Source organism: Salvelinus sp. IW2-2015, linkage group LG33 (assembly GCF_002910315.2).
Source record: "Salvelinus sp. IW2-2015 linkage group LG33, ASM291031v2, whole genome shotgun sequence".
NCBI classification, from domain to species: domain Eukaryota; kingdom Metazoa; phylum Chordata; class Actinopteri; order Salmoniformes; family Salmonidae; genus Salvelinus; species Salvelinus sp. IW2-2015.
The window spans coordinates 29,284,640-29,308,587 of record NC_036872.1 but is presented as its reverse complement, the minus strand read 5'-3'; the positions used below and the strand labels follow the sequence as shown (position 1 = coordinate 29,308,587).

The following is a 23,948-nucleotide window of genomic DNA, read 5'->3' as shown; positions in this document are numbered from 1 at the left end:
CAAGAACTGTTTGAATCAGCATTGTCATTTCAATAACAAAAGAATCTGAGAATGTTGAATCAATGTGAAAAATTGATTGGATTTGTAAAAAGTCATCAACGTAAGTGAATTTTGTCTTTCACGCTACTTTTAACCTAAATCCAATGTCATGGTGTTCTTTTTTGTTGAATTCACGTTACTTGACAACTCAACCAATTGTAAATTAAAATAGACGTTGAACTGATGTCTGTGCCCATATATTATTGTTTTTAACAACCACCTTCTTTCTTTTGATGTCTCTTTGATCTTAGCTATCAGGACCAAGATCAAGGAGGTAAGACGGGAAGGCATGGACCGCAAGGTAATTCTGCAGAAGAGGAAGAAGCCATTGAAACTGGGCAACCTAAAGAAGAATGACCTAAAAAAGCTGGTTCTGTACCTGAAGAACGGAGCCGACTGCCCCTGCCAGCAGCTGGATAACTTGGGCAGCACTTACCTGATCATGGGGCGCAAGGTGGACACGCAGTTCCTCCTGACAGGCATCCACAAGTGGGACAAGTCCAGCAAAGAGTTCAAAAAGGCCATCAAGAAACTCAAGACCCACAAGTGTCCAACTTTTGAGAATGTCTTTAAATAATCAGACCCAACTTTTTTAGAAGCATCTCATCCTCATGATACACAAGAACTTGCACAACCAACAATCCACATGTTGTTTTTGTTCATATATCTATATAAACTGTATATCTTTCTATATTTACAGTCCTGCTTTAAATGTTTGCATCATCCATTTTGCAGTGGAGCGTTGTGATCATTGAGACCTCCTGCTATAGTGGTTTCCAGTTATCTGAAAAAGTTAATGACACTGCACCCTCTTCCTCCTCTATTGAAACCATTTCCACTTCGTGTATGTAGATACTTGTGTTACACACTCCCTGAATGTGCAGTAAAAATACCACAATTCAGTGAGTTCTGCTGAAGTGGATGGACTTGCTTCTTTTGCTCTGAACATGAATAAGTAGATCATAGAATCATCAATTAGATCATATTGAATAGATTATACAGAATCAATAATAACGTGTATTTTAGCTTTAAAAGGCACGGATAGGGTCATTGAATAACTTATTGACGATATTATGATAGCGTGCCTTCACCTGATTGTCTCATCAAAATAATGACTGCACTACAGTTGATATTAAGAATGTCGTCCTCTTTTCAGTTGCCTCATTTGTTTGACATTTTCTTTGACTTTAAAAAATATATACAAATGTCAATCCTATCAATTCCAGTACATCAACTGCATCATCTGAGTGAAAATACCTTTTGCCTAATGGTACAGTATATGAAATATACTGTGTGCCAAACACTGTATGTTATAATGCATGCATTGTTTGGTGTTTCAATTCAATTGCACAACAGCCTCTTGAGTGGCCACTGGTATAGAATAATTAAATACATCCCTTGCATTTGTATATGATGTCAGATAATATTTTACCAAAAGTTTTCTTAATTTTTTTGTTAATGCAGTATTCAATTGCTGTCCATCCAGATTGATGTTTATTAAGTTTGTGACAACTTTGAAAGTGCAAATCTGTATTTTTAATTGTTTTGTTCAGTATTGCTGGTACATCTTAGCACTATCACGTTAAATTACAGATTTTTTTATGGCTGCAGTGCATTGCTGCCCGTTATGTACATACACATTTTACATAAATATAGAAAACAATGACATGTTGTCTGGAATGTTCTTTCCATTTCAGATTGTGTAACCTATACCATTTCTGTAGAGATATTACTCCCAGTACTGCTTGCTCTCAAGCAGTTAAAGCTGGAATGAAATATCAAGTGTGGCTTGTATTTCAATGATACCCACAGCTTATACTCATACAACACAGTAATAAAATGGGAAACCACATACATGGCACAGTACTATACAGTTTATTTTATGGAATATCAGCTTCCTGCGTGTAATGTCCATAATGATTTTCAAACCTCCAAACTATTTGCACATGTTGAGAATTCTTGGCTATGCTTGTACGGCTTGAGATTTTTTCAGTTCTAAGATTTAAGCATACAGTGGATATCACCCATCTTGGATCTTTTTCACATTGTTGCGTTACAAAGTGGGATTGAAATAGATTTAATTGTGATTTATTTTGTCATTGATCTACACAAAATACTCCATAATGTCAAAGTGAAAAGGAAATTCTAAAAAAATGTACAAAACAAATTATAAATAAAATATAGTCATTGCATAAATATTCACCCCCTTTGCTTAGGCAAGCCTAAATTAGTTCAGGAGTAACATTTGACTTAACAAATCACATAATTTACATGGACTCCCTCACTCTGTGTGAAATAATATGGGTTGGCATGATTTTTGAATGACTACCCCTTCCTCTGTCCCCCATACATACAGCATATATAAGGTCCTTCAGTCAAGTATTGCATTTCAAGCAAAGATTCAACTACAAAGACCAGGGAGCTTTTCGAAAGTCTCATAAAAAGGGCAGTGATTGGTAGATGGTTAACAATAAAAAATCAGTCATTGAATATCTCTTTAGTATGTTCAAGTTAAGAATTATGCTGTGGATTATGTATTAAAACACACAGACACATCATTTCAGCAGGACAATAACGTATATCACAAGGCCAAATCTACACTGGTTGCTTACCAAGAAGACAGTGAACGTTCCAGTGAGTGGCCAAGTTACAATTTTGACTTAAATTGCGTACATACTGTATGCATCATGTACGCAATGGGTTAACATACTGAACTAATGCTGACCTATGCTGACCTAATTGTCAGGGATTTACAGCTTCCGTATAATTAGTTCCACTTCATGAGGAGGACCTCAGTTGTAGCTTGCAGCTATGCATGAAGAGACTTTTGGCATTGACACTGCTGTTAAGAGTAGCCTAGCAGTATATCTTAAAATAACAGTGTGAAGTCTTAACGTTCAGTAAACTTTAATTTTCCGCTTTGCTAATGATGTGATGCACATTATCTGATGCTGTAAAGACAGAAACAGGAGATCCTGTGACAGACAGAATAACTTGTGGGAGTTGAAAGTCAGTCTTCATCATGGCATGCAGGACTGTCATGGCTGTCAAACAGATTGGAGTTGTTCTTGGTGAAGTCGTTTTTACATCTCCATATTTATAGAAAGAGTTGATCTCTCATGCGTGCTGTTTTGATTTATTTTCTTCAGACCTTGTTTTTCAAAGTATACAGATTCTTGTCTCTTCCACTAACATTCAGTGTGGTTTCACAGGCCGTTGGTTGCCTGGTATGTTGTGTATATTATACAAAATTAATTGAGATATACATCATTAACAACTCATGTTGACAGTGAAATGCTGAGGAAATAAGGCAACACTGTCTAATCAAATGTCAAAATGAAATTATTTGTTTGCAGAAGATTGTGCAGATTTTGCATGTTTCCCTTGGTGCACATGGTTTTAAAATGGGCGAGATCATTCCACTCAACACTGGAACAATAATATAACATCTTTACACATACACACTACACTGTTAATATAAAAATAAGACAGGTGAAAAAAAAGTATGGAAATGAATGCGCTCTATTGTAAGTCGCTCTGGATAAGGGCGTCTGCTAAATGACTAAAATGTAAATGTTATCTTCACGCTAAGACGTGACATGGGTTAGATGAGTCTTACAGATACATCCACTGTGAATTAAATAAAAGGCTGGGGAAGAATGTATTTTTCATGGTATGGAATTGTTCTGTTTATAGAGGTGCCCAGGCTGCACATTTGGGAGACAATCTGCCCTCCTCGGCACATCTGTACCCTTATGGTAATTACTATCTGTTGTTTTCAGGATGCAACTCCACGCCCTTACATTAACTGGAGGAAACCGTAAAGTGTTATTTAGACTTTTTTTGGCAGCAAATGGGTCGTTGTAACCTAAGAGTGTTTTCTCTTTTCTTTACCAGGGCTGAGCCTGCAGGTTTTTAAAAGTAAGGCAGTTAGTTCTCTGTTCTTAATCCACGTAAGGGCCTTCAAAGACATCAAAACCATTCCTCGAACTCCAGTAAAAAACATTCTTTGTGTTTAATGGTATAGCTGTATTCTCTTGTTTTATGGAGCCCCATCAGTAACCAACAACATAAAAGGGTCATTTTAGGTGTTTGGAGTAGGCACCCATCCATGATATGGATGGGTGCCTACTCCAAGCAGCCGTAAAATAAACTACACCAAGACATGTGAGACGAGAGGGAATCATGCTGAACGGTAAATCATGCACATGACTTCCACAGTACTTCCATTTCAAATAAATGTTGGTTAGTAGTATTAATTTGGTGCTCATATATGTCTTTTTTTCACAAATGTTCAAGTGTGTATTAATACACATACTGTCACGTTCCTGACCTTATTTCCTTTGTTTAGTCTTTGTTTAGTTGGTCAGGACGTGAGCTGGGTGGGCATTCTATGTTTTGTGTTTCTATGTTGGGTTTGTTGTTTGGCCTAATATGGTTCTCAATCAGAGGCAGGTGTTTGTCATTGTCTCTGATTGGGAACCATATTAAGGTAGCCTGTTTTCACTGTTGGTTTGTGGGTGATTGTCTATGTCTAAGTTGCCTGTGTCTGCACTTATTGTTTATATAGCTTCACGTTCGTCGGTTTGTTGTTTTGTTTCGTTTCATTTTCGTCTTCAATAAAGGAAGATGTATTGTTATCACGCTGCGCCTTGGTCCTCCTCTCTTCCACAATACGACGATCGTGACAGAATCACCCACCAACAAAGGACCAAGCAGCGTGATAAAAGGCAGCAGCAGCGATCGCAGGACTCATGGACTTGGGAGGAAATTCTGGACGGCGGAGGACCCTGGGCACAAGCTGGAGAATATCGCCGCCCTCGTGAAGAGCAGGAGGCAGCTAAAGCYGAGAGGCGGTGGTATGAGGAGGCAGCACGGAAGGGTGGCTGGAAGCCAGAGAGGCAGCCCCAAAACTTTCTTGGGGGGAGGCTAAAGGGGAGTGTGGCGAAGTCAGGTAGGAAACCTGCGCCAACTCCCCGTGCTTACCGTGGAGAGCGAGAGTACGGGCAGACACCGTGTTATGCGGAAGAGCCCACGGTGTCTCCTGTACGTGTGCATAGCCCGGTGCGGTACATCCCAGCTCCTCGTATCGGCCGGGCTAGAGTGGGCATCGAGCCAGGTGCCATGAAGCCGGCTCAACGCATCTGGTCTCCAGTGCGTCTCCTCGGGCCGGTGTACATGGCACCAGCCTTACGCATGGTGTCCCCGGTTCGCCAGCACAGCCCAGTGCGGGTAATTCCACTTCCCAGCACTGGCCTGGCTACGGGGAGCATTCAACCAGGTAAGGTTGGGCAGGCTCGGTGCTCAAGAGCTCCAGTACGCCTTCATGGTCCGGTCTATCCGGTGCCACCTCCTCGCCCCAGCCCATTACCACCAGTGACAACACCACGCACCAGGCTTCCAGTGCGTCTCCAGAGCCCTGTTCCTCCTCCACGCACTCGCCCTGTGGTGCGTGTCTCCAGCCCGGTACCACCAGTTCCGGCACCACGCACCAAGCCTCCTGTGCGTCTCCAGAGCCCTGTAAGTCCTGTTGCTGCTCCCCGCACTAGCCTTGAGGTGCGTGTCCTTAGCCCGGTACCACCAGTTCCGGCACCACGCACCAGGCCTACTGTGCGCCTCAGCAGGCCAGAATCTGCTGTCTGCCCAGCGCCGCCTGCGCTGCCCGTCTGCCCAGCGCCGCCTGCGCTGCCCGTCTGCCCAGCGCCACCTGCGCTGCCCGTCTGCCCAGCGCCGCCTGCGCCGCCCGTCTGCCCAGCGCCGTCAGAGCCGCCCGTCTGTCCGGAGCCGTCAGAGCCGCCCGTCTGTCCTAAGCCGTCAAAGCCGCCCGTCTGTCCTGAGCCATCCGTCAGTCAGGAGCNAGCCCATCTATAATTTAGCCCAAACAACTACCTCTTCCCCTACTGTATTTATTTATTTATTTTGCTCCTTTGCACCCCATTATTTCTATTTCTACCCTGTACATTCTTCCACTGCAAATCTACCATTCCAGTGTTTTACTTGCTATATTGTATTTACCTCGCCACCATGGCCTTTTTTTGCCTTTACCTCCCTAATCTCACCTCATTTGCTCACATTGTATATAGACTTATTTTTCTACTGTATTATTGACTTTATGTTTTTTTTATTCCATGTGTAACTTTGTGTTGTTGTATGTGTCGAATTGCTATGCCTTTTCTTGGCCAGGTTGCAGTTGCAAATGAGATCTTGTTCTCAACTAGCCTACATGGTTAAATAAATACTCGTGATCAGAAAAAAACGGAAGTGTTTTAATATGGCTAAATAGATTTTGGCAAAATACCTCCCTGCATGTTCTCACTGCAAAAAATCAACAGATTAGGAGCAGCGTGTGTGTGTGTGTGTGTGTGTGTGTGTGTGTGTGTGTGTGTGTGTGTGTGTGTGTGTGTGTGTGTGTGTATTTATGTATGACTGTGTCCTCATCTTGCAGCGGACAGCCAAATTTCCTGTCACTAAGTCAGATTGCACATCAGCATTTCATCCGTTTTCCCTGCCCTTGCCCCACTAGTTAGATATTATGCACATTGATCGCTTGATAACAATTGTCCTCGCCATGTGATTCATATAGCAGTAGCAATCTAAATGATCAGACCGAAAACATGCAGGAAAAAGTGATGAATTATTATGAAATTATGAAGCGAGTGGATGGAGAAATACAGCATCACTATCCAATCAGAGCAGCGTACAGTGTACAGCCCACCTTTCTCTTTACAGACCGGCAAACTAGCCATTTTTTTCCCCGATCAAGGATAATAAAATATCATAATCGATCATAATCGCATCCAGAAAATTGCCCAAATTCGTTAAGATACTTGTGTTGTCCGACTATTCCGCACACTCCTAGTCCTCAGGCTAACCATAGATATGATTCAACATGCTGAACTTGCCCACAAGCTACATATTTACCGCAACACACAGAGTCTTCATAAAGTATTCATACCCCTTGACTTATTCCACATTTTGTAGTGTTAAAGCCTGATTTCAAAATGGATTACATTTATGTTTTTCTCACCCATCTACAGTACACACAATACCCAATGATGACAAAGTTAAATAATGGGTGTTTCTCAATATGCATACTACCGTGCTCCACAATCTCATGCTCCCCCTAATGTATTACATCACGCTTCACCTCCGCATTCACTGAAATAATTTCTAGAGTGTTGAAAGAGAACAGTGGTCTCCATCATTTGGAAATTGAAGAAAATATGGAACTATCCAGACTCTCCCTAGTTCTGCCCATCCAACCACACTGAGCATCTGGCAAGAAGGACCTTGGTCAGGGAGGTGACCAACAACCCAATGACCATTCTGACAGAACTACAGAGTTCCTTGGCTGAGATGGGAGAACCTGCCAGAAGGAGAAGTCTCTACAGCACCTCACCAATTTGGGCTTTATGGGAGAGTGGCCAGATGGAAGCCACTCCTGAGAAAAAGGCACATGACTCTGAGATCGTAAGGCAAAATATTATGTTGTCTGATGAGACAAAAATGTAACTCTTTGGCTGAATGCAAATCACTATGTCTGGAGAAAACCAGGCACAGCTCATCACCCATTTAACACCATCCCAATGGTGGAGGCAGCATGCTATGGGGAGGCTTTTCAGCGGCAGGGACTGGGACACTGGTAAGAATAGAGGGAACAATGAATGGAGCAAAATACAAGCAAATTCTTGACGAGAATCTGCTTCAGAGTGCAAATGACCTCCAACAGGACAATGACCCTGAGCATAGAGCCAATGCAACACTGAAATGGCTTCAGATCAAGAATGTGAAAGTCCTTGAGTGGCCCAGCCAAAGCTCAGACTTGAATCCCATTGAAAATCTGTAGAAAGACTTGAAGACTGCTGTTGACCGCCGCTCCCCATCTAACTTAACAGTGCTTGAGAAAATCTGCGAGGAAGAATGGGAGAAAATCACCAAATCCAGATGTGCAAAGCTGATACAGACGACTCAAAGCAGTAATCAAAGCTAAAGGTGCTTCTACAAAGTATTGAGTCAGGGGTGTGAATACTTACGTAAATTAGATATTTCTGTATTTCGTTTTCAATACATTTGCTAAAATGTCTAAAAACACGTTTTCATTTTGTCATGATGGGTTATTGTGTTTAGATGGGTGAGAAAATATATTTAATCAATGTTGAATTCAGGCTTTAACACAAGAAAATGTGAAATAAGGGGTATGAATACTTTCTAAAGGTGCATCCCACTAGGCAAGAACTGTTTGAATCAGCATTGTCATTTCAATAACAAAAGAATCTGAGAATGTTGAATCAATGTGAAAAATTGATTGGATTTGTAAAAAGTCATCAACGTAAGTGAATTTTGTCTTTCACGCTACTTTTAACCTAAATCCAATGTCATGGTGTTCTTTTTTGTTGAATTCACGTTACTTGACAACTCAACCAATTGTAAATTAAAATAGACGTTGAACTGATGTCTGTGCCCATATATTATTGTTTTTAACAACCACCTTCTTTCTTTTGATGTCTCTTTGATCTTAGCTATCAGGACCAAGATCAAGGAGGTAAGACGGGAAGGCATGGACCGCAAGGTAATTCTGCAGAAGAGGAAGAAGCCATTGAAACTGGGCAACCTAAAGAAGAATGACCTAAAAAAGCTGGTTCTGTACCTGAAGAACGGAGCCGACTGCCCCTGCCAGCAGCTGGATAACTTGGGCAGCACTTACCTGATCATGGGGCGCAAGGTGGACACGCAGTTCCTCCTGACAGGCATCCACAAGTGGGACAAGTCCAGCAAAGAGTTCAAAAAGGCCATCAAGAAACTCAAGACCCACAAGTGTCCAACTTTTGAGAATGTCTTTAAATAATCAGACCCAACTTTTTTAGAAGCATCTCATCCTCATGATACACAAGAACTTGCACAACCAACAATCCACATGTTGTTTTTGTTCATATATCTATATAAACTGTATATCTTTCTATATTTACAGTCCTGCTTTAAATGTTTGCATCATCCATTTTGCAGTGGAGCGTTGTGATCATTGAGACCTCCTGCTATAGTGGTTTCCAGTTATCTGAAAAAGTTAATGACACTGCACCCTCTTCCTCCTCTATTGAAACCATTTCCACTTCGTGTATGTAGATACTTGTGTTACACACTCCCTGAATGTGCAGTAAAAATACCACAATTCAGTGAGTTCTGCTGAAGTGGATGGACTTGCTTCTTTTGCTCTGAACATGAATAAGTAGATCATAGAATCATCAATTAGATCATATTGAATAGATTATACAGAATCAATAATAACGTGTATTTTAGCTTTAAAAGGCACGGATAGGGTCATTGAATAACTTATTGACGATATTATGATAGCGTGCCTTCACCTGATTGTCTCATCAAAATAATGACTGCACTACAGTTGATATTAAGAATGTCGTCCTCTTTTCAGTTGCCTCATTTGTTTGACATTTTCTTTGACTTTAAAAAATATATACAAATGTCAATCCTATCAATTCCAGTACATCAACTGCATCATCTGAGTGAAAATACCTTTTGCCTAATGGTACAGTATATGAAATATACTGTGTGCCAAACACTGTATGTTATAATGCATGCATTGTTTGGTGTTTCAATTCAATTGCACAACAGCCTCTTGAGTGGCCACTGGTATAGAATAATTAAATACATCCCTTGCATTTGTATATGATGTCAGATAATATTTTACCAAAAGTTTTCTTAATTTTTTTGTTAATGCAGTATTCAATTGCTGTCCATCCAGATTGATGTTTATTAAGTTTGTGACAACTTTGAAAGTGCAAATCTGTATTTTTAATTGTTTTGTTCAGTATTGCTGGTACATCTTAGCACTATCACGTTAAATTACAGATTTTTTTATGGCTGCAGTGCATTGCTGCCCGTTATGTACATACACATTTTACATAAATATAGAAAACAATGACATGTTGTCTGGAATGTTCTTTCCATTTCAGATTGTGTAACCTATACCATTTCTGTAGAGATATTACTCCCAGTACTGCTTGCTCTCAAGCAGTTAAAGCTGGAATGAAATATCAAGTGTGGCTTGTATTTCAATGATACCCACAGCTTATACTCATACAACACAGTAATAAAATGGGAAACCACATACATGGCACAGTACTATACAGTTTATTTTATGGAATATCAGCTTCCTGCGTGTAATGTCCATAATGATTTTCAAACCTCCAAACTATTTGCACATGTTGAGAATTCTTGGCTATGCTTGTACGGCTTGAGATTTTTTCAGTTCTAAGATTTAAGCATACAGTGGATATCACCCATCTTGGATCTTTTTCACATTGTTGCGTTACAAAGTGGGATTGAAATAGATTTAATTGTGATTTATTTTGTCATTGATCTACACAAAATACTCCATAATGTCAAAGTGAAAAGGAAATTCTAAAAAAATGTACAAAACAAATTATAAATAAAATATAGTCATTGCATAAATATTCACCCCCTTTGCTTAGGCAAGCCTAAATTAGTTCAGGAGTAACATTTGACTTAACAAATCACATAATTTACATGGACTCCCTCACTCTGTGTGAAATAATATGGGTTGGCATGATTTTTGAATGACTACCCCTTCCTCTGTCCCCCATACATACAGCATATATAAGGTCCTTCAGTCAAGTATTGCATTTCAAGCAAAGATTCAACTACAAAGACCAGGGAGCTTTTCGAAAGTCTCATAAAAAGGGCAGTGATTGGTAGATGGTTAACAATAAAAAATCAGTCATTGAATATCTCTTTAGTATGTTCAAGTTAAGAATTATGCTGTGGATTATGTATTAAAACACACAGACACATCATTTCAGCAGGACAATAACGTATATCACAAGGCCAAATCTACACTGGTTGCTTACCAAGAAGACAGTGAACGTTCCAGTGAGTGGCCAAGTTACAATTTTGACTTAAATTGCGTACATACTGTATGCATCATGTACGCAATGGGTTAACATACTGAACTAATGCTGACCTATGCTGACCTAATTGTCAGGGATTTACAGCTTCCGTATAATTAGTTCCACTTCATGAGGAGGACCTCAGTTGTAGCTTGCAGCTATGCATGAAGAGACTTTTGGCATTGACACTGCTGTTAAGAGTAGCCTAGCAGTATATCTTAAAATAACAGTGTGAAGTCTTAACGTTCAGTAAACTTTAATTTTCCGCTTTGCTAATGATGTGATGCACATTATCTGATGCTGTAAAGACAGAAACAGGAGATCCTGTGACAGACAGAATAACTTGTGGGAGTTGAAAGTCAGTCTTCATCATGGCATGCAGGACTGTCATGGCTGTCAAACAGATTGGAGTTGTTCTTGGTGAAGTCGTTTTTACATCTCCATATTTATAGAAAGAGTTGATCTCTCATGCGTGCTGTTTTGATTTATTTTCTTCAGACCTTGTTTTTCAAAGTATACAGATTCTTGTCTCTTCCACTAACATTCAGTGTGGTTTCACAGGCCGTTGGTTGCCTGGTATGTTGTGTATATTATACAAAATTAATTGAGATATACATCATTAACAACTCATGTTGACAGTGAAATGCTGAGGAAATAAGGCAACACTGTCTAATCAAATGTCAAAATGAAATTATTTGTTTGCAGAAGATTGTGCAGATTTTGCATGTTTCCCTTGGTGCACATGGTTTTAAAATGGGCGAGATCATTCCACTCAACACTGGAACAATAATATAACATCTTTACACATACACACTACACTGTTAATATAAAAATAAGACAGGTGAAAAAAAAGTATGGAAATGAATGCGCTCTATTGTAAGTCGCTCTGGATAAGGGCGTCTGCTAAATGACTAAAATGTAAATGTTATCTTCACGCTAAGACGTGACATGGGTTAGATGAGTCTTACAGATACATCCACTGTGAATTAAATAAAAGGCTGGGGAAGAATGTATTTTTCATGGTATGGAATTGTTCTGTTTATAGAGGTGCCCAGGCTGCACATTTGGGAGACAATCTGCCCTCCTCGGCACATCTGTACCCTTATGGTAATTACTATCTGTTGTTTTCAGGATGCAACTCCACGCCCTTACATTAACTGGAGGAAACCGTAAAGTGTTATTTAGACTTTTTTTGGCAGCAAATGGGTCGTTGTAACCTAAGAGTGTTTTCTCTTTTCTTTACCAGGGCTGAGCCTGCAGGTTTTTAAAAGTAAGGCAGTTAGTTCTCTGTTCTTAATCCACGTAAGGGCCTTCAAAGACATCAAAACCATTCCTCGAACTCCAGTAAAAAACATTCTTTGTGTTTAATGGTATAGCTGTATTCTCTTGTTTTATGGAGCCCCATCAGTAACCAACAACATAAAAGGGTCATTTTAGGTGTTTGGAGTAGGCACCCATCCATGATATGGATGGGTGCCTACTCCAAGCAGCCGTAAAATAAACTACACCAAGACATGTGAGACGAGAGGGAATCATGCTGAACGGTAAATCATGCACATGACTTCCACAGTACTTCCATTTCAAATAAATGTTGGTTAGTAGTATTAATTTGGTGCTCATATATGTCTTTTTTTCACAAATGTTCAAGTGTGTATTAATACACATACTGTCACGTTCCTGACCTTATTTCCTTTGTTTAGTCTTTGTTTAGTTGGTCAGGACGTGAGCTGGGTGGGCATTCTATGTTTTGTGTTTCTATGTTGGGTTTGTTGTTTGGCCTAATATGGTTCTCAATCAGAGGCAGGTGTTTGTCATTGTCTCTGATTGGGAACCATATTAAGGTAGCCTGTTTTCACTGTTGGTTTGTGGGTGATTGTCTATGTCTAAGTTGCCTGTGTCTGCACTTATTGTTTATATAGCTTCACGTTCGTCGGTTTGTTGTTTTGTTTTGTTTCGTTTTCGTCTTCAATAAAGGAAGATGTATTGTTATCACACTGCGCCTTGGTCCTCCTCTCTTCCACAATATGACGATCGTGACACATACAGTTGAAGTCGGAAGTTTACATACACCTTAGCCAAATACATTTAAACTCAGTTTTTCACAATTCCTGACATTTAATCCTAGTAAAAATTCCCTGTCTTAGGTCAGTTAGGATCACCACTTTATTCTAAGAATGTGAAATGTCAGAATAATAGTAGAGAAAATGATTTATTTCAGCTTTTATTTCTTTCAACACATTCCCAGTGGGTCAGAAGTTTACATACACTCAATCCCATAGAAATTTTGTGGGCAGAACTGAAAAAGCGTGTGCGAGCAAGGAGGCCTACAGACCTAACTCAGTTACACCAGCTCTGTCAGGAGGAATGGGACAAAATTCACCCAAGTTATTTTGGGAAGATTGTGGAAGGCTACCTGAAACGTTTGACCCAAGTAAAAAAATGTAAAAGCAATGCTACCAAATACTAATTGAGGTCAGGGCTTTGTGATGGCCCCTCAATACCTTGACTTTGTTGTCATTTAGCCATTTTGCCACAAGTTTGGAAGGTATGCTTGGGGTCATTGTCCATTTGGAAGACCCATTTGCGACCAAGCTTTAACTTCGTGACTGATGTCTTGAGATGTTGCTTCAATATATCCACATCATTTTCCTCCCTCATGATGCCATCTATTATGTGAAGTGCACCAGTCCCTCCTGCAGCAAAGCACCCCCACAACATGATGCTGCCACCGCCGTGCTTCACGGTTGGGATGGTGTTCTTCGACTTGCAAGCCTCCACCTTTCTCCTCCAAACATAACGATGGTGATTATGGCCTAACAGTTCTATTTTTGTTTTATCAGACCAGAGGACATTTCCCCAAAAAGTTCGATCTTTGTCCCCATGTTTAGTTGCAAACCGTAGTCTGGCTTTTTTATGGCGATTTTGGAGCAGTGGCTTCTTCCTTGCTGAGCGGCCTTTCAGGTTATGTCGATATAAGACTCGTTTAACTGTGGATATAGATACTTTTACACCTGTTTCCTCCAGCATCTTCACAAGGTCCTTTGCTGTTGTTCTGGGATTGATTTGCACTTTTCGCACCAAAGTACGTTAATCTCTAGGAGACAGAACACGTCTCCTTCCTGAGTGATATGACGGCTGCGTGGTCCCATGGTGTTTATACTTGCGTACTATTGTTTGTACAGATGAACGTGGTACCTTCAGGCATTTGGAAATTGCTCCCAAGGATGAACCAGACTTGTGGAGTTCTACAAAAAAAAATTGGAGGTCTTGGCTGATTTCTTTTGATTTTCCCAAGATGTCAAGCAAAGAGGCATTGAGTTTGAAGGTAGGCCTTGAAATACATCCACAGGTACACCTCCAATTGTCTCAAATTATGTCAATTAGCCTATCAGAAGCTTCTAAAGCCATGACATAATTTTCTGGAATTTTCCAAGATGTTTAAAGGCACGGTCAACTTAGTGAATGTAAACATCTGACCCACTGGAATTGTGATACAGTGAATAATAAGTGAAATAATTTGTCTGTAAACAATTGTAGATGTAGAAAAGTAGATGTCCTAACTGACTTGCCAAAACTATTGTTTGTTAACAAAAAATGTGTGGAGTGGTTGAAAAACAAGTTTTAATGACTCCAACCTAAGTGTATTTAATCTTCCGACTTCAACTGTATGTGAATTGAGTTTGTTTGTATATCCCAACTCTTCCTGAGACACCCTCAGAGAGTGGGGTCACAGCCAGCCATTTTAAATGGCAACCTTGGAGCAATTAGGATTAAGTGTCTTGCTCTAAGGGAAAATAGACACATTTTTCACCTTGTCAGCTCGAGGATTCGAACTAGCAACTTTTGGGTTACTGGCCCAATGCTCTAACCGCTAGTCTACCTGCCGCCCAGTAAGCTTTTGGTGTTCTTTTCTTGCAGTTGAACAACACCTTTTTACAGCCATGAACCGACCGTATACAATATACATGTTCCAATGAACAATGAAGCTTCAATAGAGGTGGTCTGCTCTCCGCTGTGTACTCTGCTTTGCCCATCTGGCATGCAAACCTCTCACGAGAACCATGTTGCACAATCCAAAACATTGTCATACAAACACAATGTAATAGATATGTAATAGGTAGTATCTGTATCCTAGTTTCAAATAGCTATTTTGATGTTGTTTTCCTGGGATTGTCTACAGCATTTTAACATGGGAGGAATGGGTTAATACAGGCTACATTTGGGTCCAGTCGTAGAATTCTTGGAATGGAGTAAATTTGGCAGATCATTCATATTAATCTCACTACTTTTGACCAACTCAGGCCTCCAAGGCACTTTCTTTTCTGGACTTGTAATAGTTTTAAATGTTTCCTTGTTGTTCTCAGAAGCATCTAATCATGCCTTTAAACTTCTGCATTTGCTCAAGCAGACAGCAACGAATGGCCCTCTGTTAAAACACGGGAGGTGTTTTTCTCAAACATGAGGCTAGTATTTGAGATGGTTCACAGCGAGAAGGGGGATGTTGAAGCACACTCACTGCACCAACTGCCATGTGTTTTTCAGTAATAGCCGTTCAGTTTAAGAGTATGATGTCATGGTAGGTTTGCTGTTCCAGTAACTATATTCCTTCATTCCATCCTGTTTCTGCTCTCTCATTTGATAGGATTCCCGAAATACATGAAAGATTGTTACATTGCCATGTCATTTACAGGGAAGGAAATATTAGCAGTAAAAATATAAAACATTAGGTCAGTGTAAGCTACACACTCCACCACTCCAGTTGAAGTTAAAATGGTTGGCTCTGAAGAATCTGTATCCTCGTGAAGTAAAACATTAGCACCTCATTTCGACACTGTGAAGTTTGACTAATTTATAGAACTCCTATTTGTCAGCTTTCAACATGAAGTTACCCGTAACAATCTCTCAGTGATTATTTTCCTCACTGTCACTGAGCACTGGGCAAGGCAAATGCAAATAAGCACCTCTGAGTAAAGTGCGGTGATGCCAATGTCAACCCAGTCATTTTATTTTTGGAAGCTCTTCTATATTTGTCACCAGTGTGACCAACCACCCCCAAAATTCCAGACTGACTTGTTCAAATATTTGGGTAAAAATATGAGACTGAATAATTTGTCAGTGAAAAATGCATCAAACCGGTCTAAACTACAGCAATGAAAATCTGAATAATTCCTTTGCAGCTGCAGTGTCAGATGGTATGATATTGGTGGGAGATTCTATTTATGTAATTGTGTGCAAATGTAATAGCCTGGTCCCAGATCTGTTTACGCAATTTTATTCTTCTTATTCTTCTATTTCTTCTCCATTGTCACTCCTTGTCACTCCTTGTCATGCGTTTGGCGTGACAATTCCACTAGGAGTTTGCAAGAGAGCAGAAACAGACTGGTATCCAGGCTTCAAATGTAAACATTGCTGCAGCCAACGTGACTCAAGACCTAGACTTGAGTCTAGCACACCTGAGTGCGTGTTGTCTTCAATGACCCCTGATCTGAAAAGGACTGGGTAGGTTGAGGCATTGTAGGCAAAACTAAATTCTGATAGCTGTAGCATATTACATAGCAGGTGATAGAATTCAAGGATCACTTTTGTATTCTGGAATCTGAAATCTTTTATTTTTTAATAAGTACTGTATTCCGAGTAGGCATTTTCATTTTACACACTAGATCAATTTATTCCTTCACATTTTGCAATATGACTTTTTGTGTTCAGGGACACAGCAGACACTTTGACCACACCACGCTATTGCCTTACATATAGCCAGTTATTTGAGATTACATTAGACCATGCAGCCCACATGAAGTTGATGAATGCAGCTACATGTAGAAGACATGTTTATAATCTCCTATAAGTCTTCTATGTTTTGTCCAGAGAGCACAGTAGCCACATGAGGAAATTCATTACTTTCAAGCAGCCTACCCCATGTTGACATCATAAAGTTCAGTTATTGCTCAAATGTGTTCCGCAGCTTTGCATGTCAACAATTTTAAGGGAATTTCCTAAACAATCTTCCAACAGAGAAACCACCAACAGCTGTTGCATTATGGGGAGAGCAGAGCCATCTTACATCTTTATTGATACTAAACCTAATACTCATACTAAAAGTGAAGATAAAAAAGGGCATTTTTATGGGAGTAGTTCGATGTGCAGTCTCATTCATCCGTAAATTACTTTGCATATATTTCCTGTTTCCATAAACAGTGCTGATTTAGATCCATGGGTGTGTCTCAAATTGCACCCTATTACATATTTAGTGCACTACTTTTAACCAGGGCGGTTGTGCACTAAATAGAGAATAGGATGCAATTTGGGACGCAGTCCATGTTTTCTCTTGTTTCAGATTTCTATCCCTGAGAGGTAGCTACACTGAGAGGTCTACTTCTCCTCACATCACATCTGCAGGGCTGCTCTGCTCTGCACAGTGATTAGTCTCCATGTCTACTCTACCTTCCCCTTCCAAAACAGCTTTGATCTCCAGCCGCCTGGTTGCTTTGTTATCTTGATATATTTATGAAAAAAAGACAGCTTTATAGTTTTTTCCATCTGAAATGAACATTCAGCACATTACATATTTACTTTTCCATCTTGGCAGCGTCTCTTTGGAACAGGACAAAGTTATAGGTGGTCTTTAAAAACATTAACAGAATCAGTAGCTGTAATCATGAAAGGGCATGATGTAGAATTTCCATAGGCAGCAGTGAAGAGTGCACATGACACAGAGATGATTCGCAGGTACCCCAAGTGAAAAATGACCTTACTGTATGTAGGCTAAACCATATCCCAGTCATAAACTATATGTAGGCGATACCATATCCCAGTCATTAACTATATGTAGGCTATACCATAGACCAGTCATTAACTATATGTTAGGTCGCAACTACCCCATATCTCCAGTATAAACTATATGTAGGCTAATCCCCATATCCAGTCATTAACTATAATGTAGGCCTATACACATAGACCAGTCATTAACTATATGTAGGCTTACCCATAGACCAGTCATTAAACTATATGTAGACTATACCATACCCAGTCATTAACTATATGTGTACGGCTTACCATATCCCAGTCATTAACTATATGTAGCCTTACCATATCCAGTCATTAACTATATGTAGGACTATACCATATCCAGTCATTAACTATTGTAGGGCATCTATACCACAAACCCAGTCATTAACTAATATGCAGGCTATACCATAGACCATCATGAACTATATGTAGGCTATCATAGACCAGTCATGAAATATATGTAGGCTATACCATAGACCAGTCCATGAACTATATGTAGGGCTATACCATAGACCAGCATGAACTATACTTGTAGGCTATACCATAGACCAGTCATGAACTATATGTAGGCTATCACACATAGACCATGCCATGAACTATATGTAGCTATACCATAGACCAGTCATAACTATATGTAGGCTATACCATAGACCAGCTCCATCGACGACTATATGTAGGCGATACCATAGACCACGTCATGGAACTATAATGTATTCTATGCCATAGACCAGTCATCTAACTATGTAGGCTATAATACCATAGACCAGTCCATGAACGGGACTATGTGTAGGCTATACCAATATCTCCACGTGCATGCAAATATATGTAGGCTATACCATAGACCAGTCATGAACTATATGTAGGCTATACCATAGACCAGTCATGAACTATATGTAGGTTATACCATAGACCAGTCAGGAACTATATGTAGGCTATACCATAGACCATTCATGAAATGAAGTTTAAATTAAAAAAACTTCACCATTTCATCACAAATGTATACTTCAACTTGAAATGTTGCCCTGTACCATACTGTAGCATAGTTTATGGTCAAATTGATCATTGACTTAATCTTATTTGGATTATTTCCTGTTATGTGTCAATTCTGTTTATACATTATTTCAGAAAGTTAACATTCACTAGTATGTCTTTGTGTGTTATTATCAGTGTTGGGGAGTAGTGAACTAGATGTAGTTCTACTAGTAGTTTAACTACATTCTACTGTAGCTTGGTGATAGTTGAGCAACATTCAGATCTAGGTAGTGTTTTCACTAGTTAATTACCTGTTTAGCCTTGTAGCGGTCTAGCTAACTACTGGAACTACACGCTGCTTTTATGGCAAAATAAAATTTTGTTGAAGAAGGCATCAGACCTGTCTAATTCTCACTTGATACGTGTGTTTAATAGGCTATATTATACATTCTGTTAACATATGACACCAAAGGGATTTGTTGTAGCCATTTGTAATCTGTTGGCAGATTCGCACAGGACAAAAATGATGTACACTAACGTTCAAAAATTTGGGGTCACTTAGAAATGTCCTGGTTTTTGAAAGAAAAGCAAATTTTTTGTCCATTAAAATAACATCAAATTGATCAGACATGGTTAATGTTGTAAATGACTATTGTAGCTGGAAACGGCTGATTTTTAATGGAGTATCTACATAGGCGTTGTGGTATCCCAGAAGGTCTACCCCGGGGGATGGTAATAGAGGGGAGGTACGTGAGGCAACGTTGGCTCCCTCTGCTGGGAATACGGGAGCTGGGCACACCAACACCGACAGTTCTACGTGGAGGTAATTAGAGGAAAGTGTAATTAGAGGAAAGTGCCAACCAGCCGTGGACACCAAATGAAAGGAGCACGGTGGCACACTGCGAGGGAGAACGGGGAGAGACTGACACCAAGCGAAAGGAGCAAGCACTGGAGGAGCAGCACCAACAAAACCACAGACTGGTAGCGGAGGTAGCCCAGTTGAAGGTTGGGAAGGCTCAGGAGTCTGGCACGAATCAGTTCCTGGTTCAGTTATTAAGGGAGGAAGATGACGTGGAGTCGTATTCGTGCACCTTCGAGAGGACGGCACAGAGGGAAGGATGGCCCAAGCCCAAGTGGGCCAGCCTGTTGGCACCCTAACTCTCTGGGAAGGCCCAGAAGGCCTACTTTGATTTGAACACTGACCAGGCCGCAAATTATGAGGGACTCTAACGGGAGATTCTGAGCCGTTATGGGTTCAATCTCGCACGCTGTGCACAACTGATCCACGACGGGCCTTTGATCCCACCCTTTCCCCCCCCCCGTGCTCAGATGAGCGACCTGGTGCGCCTGACCAAGGGCTGACTACTGACGGAAATACCGTCCCTCCCAATGCTTGACAAGCTCGTAATGGATAAATACCTTCGGGCCCTGCCGTATGAGATTAAGAAGATGGTGAGCATGCAGAACCCCCAGAGCCTGGAGGAATTGCTGACTGCGGTGGAAATTCACCAGAACACCCAGGACCTGCTGAGAGGGGCCCGAGCGGAGAGAGGAGACACGGCGAGGGGGACGAACAACACAAAGAGAGGCGAGGAGCTGAAGGGGGCCCRGATGGAACCAGCCGAGGCTGTGAAGGAGGAGGGTGACCCAAACCGATGACGTCGGTGGCTGCTGGACCCAGATCAGAGACGCCGCTCGCTATGAGTACACCTCCACGCGAGGTGTCCCGTCCGGGAGGAGGCCATGCCCTCCGCATCCCCCAGCTCTGGGGTAACCCGGATGGTGAATTACGTCACCTTCTGTTGGGCGCACACTGAGAAGGCCCCTCTGTGGTTCCTGTACGAATCGATGGCATCGACACCAGCGCTCTGCTGGACTCCGGCAGCATGGTGACCCTGGCCCACCTGCAGTGGCTCACACGAGAGAGCAAGGAGGAACCGGGGCACGAGGAGGTGACAGTGTCCTGTGTACACGGGGACACGAAGAGGTACCCAATGGTGCCAGTGAGGATAACCACCCCAAAGGGGGAGTGCCAGATGTGCGTGGGAGCTGTTCCTAACCTACCTGTGTCCATTCTCCTCGGTCGAGACTGCCCTCTCTTCCAGGCACTGTGGAGGAGGGACCTGGGGAGGCGAGCACGGGAGGTAGGAAGAAAAGGGAAAAGGACGGTGGCCTGTGCAACCCAACCCCCGCCACGAGAGGTGTCCACTGGGCACAAGTCAGACCCGGAGGAGGGAGGCGATCCCGCTCCGGCAAGCGAGCCACCGGGCACTCCCCTTTATGGAGGTGGAGGCCCTAGACAGACCTCCCGACACGGGAATCCTCACGGGTCAGTTCAGGACGGCCCAGTTAGAAGACCTCAATCTCCAGAAGGCTAGGGGCCATTCACCATGATTGCGGTGAATGCGTACTGTTACCTGGGGTAAGTGATTGGCGCTACCCCCACTTCGCAATCAAGCTGAATTTATTGTATCAGGTAGTAAAACATAATGGGGAGACAAAAGACTAGTTACTCATACCCAGCCAGTATGTTAGGACTGTTGCAGCTTGCCCACACCCACCTGCTTGGGGCACACCTGGGGATGGAGAAAACCAGGGAGAGGATCGGGAATCGGTTCCACTGGCCAGGAGTCAAGCGCGCCATGGAGGACTACTGCCATAGTTGCCCAGAATTCCAGATCACAGCTCTGAGGGTGCATTATTGAAACCCTTTGGTTCCCTTTCCCATTATAGGAGTGTCATTCGAGCGGGTTGCAATGGATCTGGTGGGTCCGTTGGTGAAGACCGCGAGGGGACACCAATACATCCTGGTAATCGTGGATTACGCCACCTGGTATCCTGAGGCAATCCCGCTATGCACGGCGGCAGCAAAAGGTATCGCACGGGAGCTCTTCCATTTATTTAGCTGGGTGGGTATTCCGCGGGAAATCCTGACGGACCAGGGCACCGCGTTCATGTCTTGTGTGATGAAAGATGTCTGCAATCTGTTACGAATAAAACAAGTGAGGACCAGTGGGTACCATCCACAAACGGACGGGCTGGTGGACCCTAAAACAGATGCTGAAGAAGGTCATCGAGAGAGACGGGAGGAACTGGGACCAGCTGCTGCCCCACCTGATGTTTTCAGTGCGTGAGGTACCCCAAGCATCCACGGGGTTCTCCCCCTTTGAGCTCCTGTATGGCCGTTGGCCCCGCGGGCTGCTGGACCTTGCCCTCAGTCGAATTTGCAATGGGGGTAGACCTCAGCCCGACTCAACGACAAGAGCTCAGAGAGTTGGTCCAGCGGAATACGTCCGTGTTCTCTGAGGTGCAGGGATCTCGTGGAACATCATATCTACACCCGCCCGGGAGAAAAAGTGCATAAACAGCCATACCGGATACCAGAAGCCCGGAGGATGGCGGTCCAGCGGGAAGTGACGACAATGCTAGAAATGGGGGTACTGGAGGAGTCATACAGTGAGTGGTCTAGCCCCATAGTGCTTGTTCCGAAACTGGATGGAACCGTCCGCTTCTGTAATGACTTCCGGGGCCTGAACGAGGTCAGTAAGTTCAATGCCTACCCAATGCCCCGGGTGGACGAACTGATCGACCGCTTGGGATGGTGAGATACGTCAGCACCTTGGACCTGACGAAGGGGTACTGGCAGGTGCCACTGGCAGCGGCCGCCCAGGAGAAGACTGCCTTCTCCACCCCTGGGGGGCTATACCACTACCGGGTTCTGCCTTTCGGGCTCCACGGGGCACCAGCAACCTTTCAGCGACTCATGGACCGCGTCCTGCGGCTGTACAGTGAGTACGCAGCTGCTTATCTGGATGACATAATTGTGCACAGTGACAGTTGGGAGTCACATCTGGGTAGGTTACAGGCCGTGGTTGATGCGCTAAGGGATGCAGGTCTGACTGCGAACCCCCACAAGTGCAAGCTGGGCTACGCTGAGGTGTAGTACCTGGGCTATCGGATCGGGAGGGGAAATGTCAAACCCCAAGAAAAAAAAAACGCTTCCATTAGGGGATGGCCGGTCCTCCGAACCAAGAGGCAGGTGAAGTCATTCCTGGGGTTAGCAGGTTACTACAGTAGATTTGTACCTAACTTTGCCGCAATAGCTTCTCCCCTCACAGACTTAACAAAGGCATGACTACCCCAGATGGTGCGATGGACGGAGGACACAGAGGCGACGTTCCAGGCCCTGAAGGATGCGCTATGTTCGCACCCGATACTCGTCACACCGGACTTCTCAAAAAAACTCCTGGTCCAGACAGACGTGTCTGACACAGGGGTAGGGGCAGTTTTGTCCCAAGAGCAGGAAGGCGAGGAGCACCCCATCATGTATGTCAGCAGGAAGCTCCTCCCGAGGAAGAAGAAATACTTGATTGTTGAGAAGGAGTCCCTCGCCGTGAAGTGGGCACTGCACACCCTCAAGTATTACCTCCTCGGGAGGAAGTTCCCCCTGATCACTGACCATGCCCCCCTTGTGTGGATGGCAAGAGGTAAGGACACGAATGACCATGTCACTCCCTGGTTCCTGTCCTTATAGCGACTCTCTTTCTCTGTCATCCACAGGTCGGGGGCCCAGCACGGCAATGCGGACACCCTATCCAGGAGGGATGCAAGCCCTGAGCATGCCATCCCTGCCAGTCAGGGCTAAGGGGGGGTGGTATCCCAGGAGGTCTACCCCGGGGGATGGTAATAGAGGGGAGGTGACGTTGGCTCCCTCTGCTGGGAATACGGGAGCTGGGCACCCCGACACCGACAGCTCTAAGTGGAGGTAATTAGAGGATGGTGCCAACCAGCCGTGGACGCCAAATGAAAGGAGCACGGTGGCACACTGCGAGGGAGGACGGGGAGAGACTGACACCAAGCGAAAGGAGAGAAGAAGGACCGAGCCAAACCTCAGTGATTTTCTTTGTTATGTTTATTTTCTGTCTTAGTAAAGTTGTTTTTGCCTCCCTGTTTCTGTGTCAATCTCTGCACGCTCAACCCAACACCCCACGGTTTACCACAGCGTACAGAGGCACGTTTTCAGCAACGTTCGCTCCTGTGTTCCAATGGCACGTTGTGTTAGCTAATCCAAGTTTATAATTTTAAAAGGCTTATTGATCATTAGAAAACCCTTTTGCAATTATGTTAGCACAGCGGTTGTCCTGATTAAAGAAGCAATACAACTGGCTTTCTTTAGACTAGTTGAGTATCTGGAGCATCACCATTTGCGGGTTCAATTAGAGGCTCAAAATG

General features: G+C 42.8%; 1 protein-coding gene across 3 annotated transcripts in view; it reads left to right on the top strand.

Moving 5' to 3' along the window:
* Positions 1 to 23,666, top strand: part of LOC111957686 (secreted frizzled-related protein 1) — a 55,574-nt gene extending 31,908 nt beyond the window's left edge. For 2 of the 3 annotated variants that reach the window (XM_070437112.1, XM_023978620.2), the window contains one exon: positions 291 to 1,705. In XM_070437112.1, the coding sequence (XP_070293213.1) occupies positions 291 to 616 (326 nt within the window). In that variant the 3' untranslated portion in view covers positions 617 to 1,705. Of the gene's footprint in view, positions 1 to 290; positions 1,706 to 23,276 lie in introns of those variants that run through there. The other variant, XM_023978621.3, reaches the window with a different exon arrangement.
* Positions 23,667 to 23,948: the final 282 nt, after the last annotated feature.